The sequence below is a fragment of the Apis dorsata genome, unplaced genomic scaffold (assembly GCF_000469605.1).
Source record: "Apis dorsata unplaced genomic scaffold, Apis dorsata 1.3 scaffold_73, whole genome shotgun sequence".
Lineage (NCBI taxonomy): Eukaryota > Metazoa > Arthropoda > Insecta > Hymenoptera > Apidae > Apis > Apis dorsata.
The window spans coordinates 1,303,369-1,312,293 of record NW_006263371.1 but is presented as its reverse complement, the minus strand read 5'-3'; the positions used below and the strand labels follow the sequence as shown (position 1 = coordinate 1,312,293).

General features: G+C 32.9%; 1 protein-coding gene across 21 annotated transcripts in view; it reads right to left on the bottom strand.

Moving 5' to 3' along the window:
• The window catches only part of LOC102680558 (polypyrimidine tract-binding protein 2), a 503,794-nt gene that overhangs the window by 19,268 nt on the left and 475,601 nt on the right, over positions 1-8,925 (bottom strand). For all 21 annotated transcript variants that reach the window (XM_006610297.2, XM_006610300.2, XM_006610301.2 and 18 more), the window contains one exon: positions 3,106-3,157. In XM_006610297.2, coding sequence (XP_006610360.1) covers positions 3,106-3,157 — 52 coding nt within the window. The remainder of the gene's footprint in view (positions 1-3,105; positions 3,158-8,925) is intronic.

Below are 8,925 nucleotides of genomic sequence, written 5' to 3'. Positions count from 1 at the left end.
TTTTTTTTTTTTTTTTTTTTAGCGAAAGATCCGATCAACACCGACAGTTAGTTTTCTGTCATTTTCTTTTATATATATATTCTTTTTTCGCTGTTATTTTATAATACTGATAAATAAACGAAAATGATATTGATTGATTCTAAATAAAATTCGGTTTTTCGATTACATAAGAATATCGAACACAATACACGTTCTATACTAGATGTATATAATTTCAACGATGCATCATCCTATATTAGATTCATATAACTTCTAAGATGTTTTATATTAGGTTCGTACAATCAATGCAATTTTTCTATGTTACATTTACATAATTTTGATAATGTATTGTTTTATATTACACTTGTATAAATTCGACAACAAAAATACACATTTTACATTTAAACGCGTGCATATGGATTTACACTAGATTTAGTTCATTTGAATAGCACACGCTTCTAATTCTATCCTATAATTTTCGACAAAAATTCTCAATAATAAATTCTCGATACGATCTAACGTATTTAAAGTTTTAATTTCCTTTAACAGATATATAGTTATATAATGTTTCGTTTACAGAAATAAGGAATTAAAAAAAATCGGAACATCTTGGATGATTATTCAATTTTCGAATCGTTCAAGAATCATTCATTTCAAATGAAATGGAAAAATAGGAATCGTCTTTGATCTTCACTCATAACTGTGCATATGCTTCTAATTCGTTGCAAAGAAATTCCAAACTGTCGAGAAATGCCAAGTTATCTTACTCGTAGAATGCCATATTTATCTTCTTTCTCTATCCTCTTCTTTCTTTGTTTTTTAAACGTTTACGTTCGAATGTAAAAATGTGATCAGGAATTTGGAATTTTTAATTTGAATTTTTCATTTGTACCGATTTTCGCGGGAAAATGAAATTTTCAAATACCCAATTTACGAAGTTACAATTGGATAAGTTCCCCCTCGTAAATTTTCAATTGACAAATGTTCATTCGGTGGGCGAAGTTTTGATTAAGGAAATATTTTCATTACGATATTTCGCGAGCGATGAATTTTCAATTTTTAAACTTCCAATTTCGAAATTTCCTCTTTCACTTTCTACAGTTTTAGAACTTTTAATATTTGTACAACTCTAAAGTTCTTGTTTTCACGTATTTAATTTCGAAATTTGAATTTTTAATTATGAAAAAATAGAGATGCAAATATTCAAAAAAGAAAAGAAAATGTTTTCAATTCTACGATTTTGAAAATTATATTATCCTTTAACACGTACATTGACATACAAAATATTTATTCAAACATAATCGATGATATATTTATATATTCTTCTTCGAAACTTATATAAATAATAAATAAATACTGTCAAATTGTACAAAGTAACGAACATAAAGAAAGAAACCATAAAAAAAGAAGACAAAGAAGAAATAAAGAATCTAATCAAAGAAACAAAAACTAAAAAAAAAAAAGTCAAAAAAAGAGGAATTGGAAATTGAACGAACGAATAGCCACTTGACCGAATGAAACTTTAATTGGACACTGAATGCTTCTTCGCTTTAATTTAGGCCTCCGTGATTTCGCCAATCAACCGCTATTTGTCTCAAAGCCGTCCTCTTTGAAAATTTCTCGTCCCTTTCAATCAAGGACAACAGCCTCTTTTGTTCGATCGAGCGTCCATTGATTGAACGTCTTTTGGATATCCAATTGTCGCCAAGAACCACGGTATCGATATTGTTTTTTAACAGCCAGGGATATTTTCTTGCTTCTCATCGAACATAATTGGTAATCGGGTAATTTGTTTCCTCCTCTTGTTTCTTCGGGATATAGATGATATAGATTAGAGTGAGATTGAGGAGTAAGACTGATTTAAATTGTTATTTCGATATCGAGATTTTACTCGGCATTTGTTGGACTGGAATTAACGAACGAGAGAGCATAATAATAAAAGTTTAAGAGGAAATATTTTGCAATAGATCTCTAAGATATATTGTGAAAGATTTAAGGAAAGAATTTTAAATTCTTTCTATAAAAGTAATTGACAAAGAAAGGAAATTTTATCGGATTCTAGTAGAGATGGAAAAGATGAAAATAAATAATTGATCGATGTCATGTAGACGTTTCAAAAGTATATAACGACGTCCATTTTGTTATTGCAACGACTCGTTCGAACATCTCGAAAGTAAAAAGAAAAAGTTGCCACGACACAAAATAAAATATTCGAGAATTTTATCCAGTCTGAATCGGTTTGAATTTCTAACTGGTATTTTTACCCGGAATGAAGCAGACTTTTATCTAACTGGTGTCTAAAAAAAAAAGAATTTGCGTATCGATTTCGAAATTTATTCCTCGTCAAATGCAAAGAAAGAAAAAAGAAAAAAGAAAAAAGAAAAAAGATTCGAGACTAAAAAAATATTTACCCACATTTAAGAAACGAAAAATTTAACACGTCAAACTGTCTAATCGAAGAACAGAGATCTGGCTGCATTCTAGATCTCATATCAAGAAGCATCGAGGCTTTTCGAGGATCAACGAGAGCAATCAATTTCAATCCTTTGTCGAGAATTGTAAATGTACGAAGGAATTAAGGGAATAAGTACATATTTCTGACACACCCGGTATATTCGAGTGCCACCGAAGGTACTAACGGTGTCGACGTCGTCGAGGCAGAATACACTTCAAGTGTACACTGAAGTACTAAAGTGCCGTGCATGTCTGCCAGCAAGAGTGGCGTCTATACAAGGTGGCCCAGTAGCTATTGCACTGGAGGAGGAAAACAAGAGCCACTTTGAAATGTTCGAAATCCGTCAGTCTTTCCCGGTTCTACTCTGTTTCTTTCGAGGTGTACGTGGAAATTTTTCAATGGCAACTCGTCGTGGAAATAGTTCTGCGCGATTTTTGACAAAAAAAAAAACAGCTTATCAAAGATTATATCCTAATCAAACGAATTTATTTATTTTTCTCTCCTATATAAGTCAATCGATTACAAGATCAAGTAATTTTTATAAAAATATATATGAGAGATGCTTCGATGATGAATCACAACATGCCACAGAAGAGAATCTCGAGTTTCACATTTTTTTAAATAAACACAATTTTTCGTAATTTTAAAATTCCATAAAAAACGATACTTACTGTTCTTCGTGAAAGTGACGATTTTCAGGACCTTGCCAAAACGTGTGAATATCTGGAACAGAAACAAAAAAAAAGAATCAAATTAGAATCGAGAAGGAGGCTCGAAAGAGGACTGTGGTCAGCCATCGACGATATGCTACGCATATCGACCATATTATTGTTGGAACAACAATAACGGGATGGACACAATTGGCCATCTTCCTGCATTTCTCTTGTCACAATCTCTACAACAACAGAAGGGGCGAAGCAACCAACCCTCGAAAGGAAGGAACAAGCCCACATGATCGTTCGAAATTGGTACTTGGTACAGGTGATTGCCAAGGCTGCGTGCCGAGGCAAATATTGGCCTTTGCTATTATTAATTCGATCGTCTGGCCCACTCAATCGGCTATATGTATGATAATGACGGCGATTCGAGGCCGATGATTATCAACCCGTGGCGCACATGCAACGTAAGCAACGAATTTTCGAGCACGCTTCGTGCCCTTGCTTCCAGCTACGATAAGCCTTTTAGGATCTACTCGATTATCCTTGTATTCTATATGTATACTTGTATCGTAAGGATAAGAAATCGAATAATACTGGAAAAAGGAAAGTAAATTTGTTAATGATTGAAAAAAGGTAATTTTTTAATTTAAAAATACGAAAATTTCTTCTCCTAGGAGAATTAGAAATCTTTCTATTTTTTTTTATAAATATTTTATTCCCAATCTTCCAATTTTCCAAAATTTTTTACTCTTCCTATATAATTCAAATTACTTCTTTATGTATTTTCTTTTGTTTCAACTTGGAGCAGAAATCTTTTAATTCCATCACTCGATATTCCATCATTTAATCTTCTAAATTCTTTACCCTTTCGTTCGTGATCGATAATCAAACTCGACGAGCATCCCTCCTACGAAACAATATTTTCTTCCTTCCACTTATCACGCACGACGATACAAAGCATGCAACGAGTAGATTGCGTCTCGTCAGAGTAGAGAAGGGAAGGGGGAGGTGGTGGATATGTTTAATCGAGCGCTCCAGTTATTATCCCTGAGACAGAGATTAAAATTTTAATTGCAGCCACGAAGCTGGTGCTGGACGCCTCGTGTCGCCTGCCCACTGCTCCACTTTTCCGTTTCCACTTTTCTCGGCTGTTTCGCGGTTCGGATGGATAAAAATACGGCCGATCCTTTTGTTGTTTATGAGAAAAACTAATTACCCGAGCTCGGAGCTTAGGGCGCATTTAAAGAAGAAGCGAGCTCTTTAAACGTAGACTCGTCGGTTTCTCGGAAGAATTTTCTTCTTTTCGACGTGTGCACGTGGTGCATATCAACCGCAGTGCGGTATTCGATGTAATATGTTTAACGAGCGATTTTTACCAACAGAAGGGAGGATTCCAACGAAAAGAAATAAATTTCGAGAAGAGAAGATTCGTTTTATTGGGTTTTTACGATGAACGAAAATTTTTTTTTTTCACGCCTCTTTCGCGATAATATCCACTGAGAAATTAAAATTGTATTCTATATTCGTGTTGTATTTAATTAACGTACAACATAACACTTTCAATTACCATAATCCACCAGTTTGATCATAAGGATTAGGTAAGGGATGAAATCGTTTTAAAATATTATTCAATTAAACGGATATTAAAATTGTAAACACTTTGGGGTTATAATTAGGTTTTAAATTTTTATTGGGATTGAATTATGTCAATTATGTAAATACAATTATTGATCATTAGTCGAGATCATTACTCGAAGAAGAAGAAAAAAAAAACGTTAAAGAGGGAACGTAAATGTTAAAGAGGGTAATATAATCGATTGTGACGTGATTATATTCTCTAGTTTCGAAAATATCGACCATAAAAAAAAAAAAAAAAATGAAAGATGAAAGTGACTATAATTAACGCTATAAAAAAAAATGAAGTGAAAAACGTTATAGTTGATTTAAAAGAGTATCATAGATCAATGTAAATACTTCTGCCTGAATGCTTGCCTGTCCCTTTCTCCTTCCCCCTCCCCCTCTCCCCCATTTTCATCCATCATCCTCTTTATTTTTCATACGCGTCGGATTTATCGTAACGCCGGGGAAAAAATATAAATTCTTCATTCGAGCCGTCACAACGGCATCGATATTGAATATTCGATGAGAGAGTTAAAACGCGTGACACTGCCTGCATTAGCTATCCCCCCCCCCCCTCCCCTCCTCACGTCACGATTCCATTCACATTTGCAGATATTTCTCGCGTCGCCCCGCCGCCATGCATTTTTATGAGATTTCAGTTATTTACCGACGGAATTATCAACGTTTCGACAAGGAAATAATAATAGTTAGTGACCACTATACACTATATTGCTTTGTTGATTTTCTCTCTCCATTCTTTTTTTTTTTTTCACTCGCTTTTGTGAAGAAAATGGGGGTTTGGATAAATAAGTATGGGTAAATAAGGTTAGTTCTTTCATTCATTTTTTTTTTTTTTTTAAATAGATAAATTGTTGTGCAAATTTCGTCCATCGATCATGTACATAGATCACAAATATTTGTGACCATAGAAATGATTATAATACGATAGTTTCATAGAAGATTTTGGAAGAATTTTTATTATTCTTCATTTCGTTCGAATTCTTAAAAATCGTGGATGGAAATTTTTCTATAAAATAAATTTATTATTATTTATTAGATTTTATAAAAATTATTTAAAAAAAATATTTGAGTTTAAATAAGTGAAACCAATCATGACGTTAAAGATTAAAATTAATAATTGAATTAATTAAAGGCTTGAAATGTTGAAATATATTATAGTTTTAAGGTATATGCAGATAAAAAAAAGGAGGGAGAGAGGGGGGGGGGGGAAGAAAATCATACATCAAATTTCGCGGATAAAGGTTTTTTTTTCTTTTCTCATTTCATATGAAATTCTAATTCATACATTCGATGTTACCATTAGATACTGGTTTTTATGAAATTTAAGTTTTAACGATGTAAACGTAACGATACGTTTCAGTGAAAATTTTTTTAACGAGCCACTCATTTCCCCTCATATCGGATAAATCATGACCAATTAGCGTACTGAAAAAGAAAACGAGGAAAAAAATATTACTTCCGTATATCCCGCGTATTAAAATAGTTGGTGCAATAAAGTTGTTATCTATTCGTTCGATATTCGATAAAAATAATTAGAGGATCAATTATAAAAATACACTCAGATTACCATTAATCCGATGATAAAAAAAAAAAAAAGTATTTTATCCAATTTCAAATGTGATATATATTATATTCGAATGTGAAATTTTATATTATATCAATTTACGAAATTTCATTAATTAATGAGAATTTATTTATTTTTCAAAAGCGTATCGCATTTTTTTTTTTTTTTTTTTAAAGTATTTAAACAGCTTTCAAACGCAGTAGCTCAATTCAATAAAAAAATACTTTCGAGACTCAAAGGATTAATTTTTCTTCCATCATAAATTTACAAAATCAAAGGATAAATAAATAAATAAAAACAAAAGCGAAAGCTGAAAGCTTCTCGAAAAAGCATTAAACACATAAAATCAATAGGATCTCTGTGGAACCATTTGAGCGCTAATTATTTAAGCTCGACTCTTATTTCCCCGCAAACGAACCACACTGAGAGCGTTCTCTCTCACTCTGGCCAATGGATTCCGCGAAATTAACCAGAAAATGAACGGAAACAACAGTAGGCGGATGCGCGTAAAGTATCGCTAATAACAATAAAAATTGCCACTTTCCGCCGCCAAATGCTCATTATCGTTAATATTCTCGATGGCTCGTTTTTAGGCTAATTGCACACTGATTCGAACATATTCTCCAAAGTGGAATCGCGTGTTTAACATTTATTCGGTTCCAGTCATCAGGCTTTTATTATACAACGTTATTCGTACTCGAAGAAAATATTTAGATTGTAAGACACGCTTTCGTTATAGCTATCACGCAAATAACGTAAAATCATGCGCGATAATTATTAATAATTAATTAATCCTTTAGAAATTATATGGAACGAATTATATTGTATCAGCTTTTAAATTTCTTACTAACAATATTGATAAAATTTTTCTTAAGGTTGATTAAAAAAACCAGAATATTCAATGTTAAATAACTCAACGACAAATCGTTGCAGAATATTCCAATAGACGCAGTTAGAAGCATGGATGCTTCCTGTTTGAATTGTCGTTTGATTCATCCCGATACGAGTTCCGGTTCCAGAGATATCATCGTTGGAACCGAATCATAATTTTTTTCCGTTTCTCGCTCGCATCGATCGTGGGCGCTACTCAACGATACCCCGCTGAGTAAACGACTTCTATTAGCGACTACTCACTTCCGAGAGTAGGCCAAGTAGTCACTGACCACTATCACTTATGCCTTATACTTTTGGAAGCCTGTATCTCGGGAACGCGTCGAGATATCGATTTAAAACAAAAAGCATTTTTAAGGGCATTGTTTCGTCTATTTAACACAGTTCGAAGAAAAATTTTTAAATTATTAGATGCATTATATTTTTGAATATGCATTTCTTAAAACTATATAGATATATATATAGATAGATTAAGTCATTGATTTATTAGATCTGAACTTTGCAATTCTGTATCTTGGAAACGCATGGAGATATCAATTTAAAATAAAACAAAAATTTTTAAAGACATCATTTCGTCTACCTAACACGGTTCGAAAAAAAATTTTTTAAAATTATTAGATGCATTATATTTTTGAATATGCATTTCTTAAAACTATATAGATAGATTAAGTCATTGATTTATTAGATCTGAATTTTGCAATTCTGTATCTTGGAAACGCATGGAGATATCAATTTAAAATAAAACAAAAATTTTTAAAGACATCATTTTGTCTACTTAATACGAAGAAAAATTTTTAAATTATTAGATACATTATATTTTTGAATATGGATTTCTTAAAACAATATAGATAGATTAAATCATTGATTTATTAGATCTGAATTTTGTAATTCTGTATTTCGGGAATGCATCGAGATATCGATTTAAAAAAAAACGATTTTTTAAGGACTTTATCTATCTAACAAATTTTGAAGGAAAATTTTAAAATTATTAGAAGATTTTTGGGTTTGACTCGTTGCTACTTTTAGCACAATATCCATTTCTTCGAAGAAATGTTTAATTACATATATATATATATAAGAGATCGCATTTATAGAAATTGAATAAGAAAAATTCAACGAACGTTTCCCAACGTTGCCCGCCAGTATAAACGCTTCCGGATAAAGCAACCGACGTAATTAACGAAAATCGAGGCCGGTGCACAATCCCGGCGCTGCCCGATTCCGATTGCATTTTCGAATTCCAGGGAATCGATGATATTTCTTTCGCCGGCGGCCACGATTCGCGCGCGGTTTTGTTTAATTATTGCCGACGGTTATTTCGTCTGCTCGCCACGGTTATTTCGCTATCAGTGACGGGCAATTTGCCTGCCGCGTTTTTCAACCGATTGACCCCTCCTCCCTCCTCCCCTCCCTTCCCCCTCCGGTTCCTTCTCCATCTATCCTCCCCCGATTCGATTCGCCCGGTTTCATCGCGGCGACGAAACTATGATTACAAATTAATGGAAGGAAAATTCGTATCGTTTGTCAGTCAGAGATTTCTATTAACGATCTCTCTACACACAGGGACGGCGAGAATCGTATTTATCGGTGGAGTTTGGACACAAGGAAGACTAAATCGGTGCGATATTGCGTATTATTTCTCGGTTTAGAAGAAACGATTATTTTTTGGGGAAAAAAAAAATTGTAAATATCCATTGCCAACGCAATTATTCCAAATCGAATCATTAAAATACAGA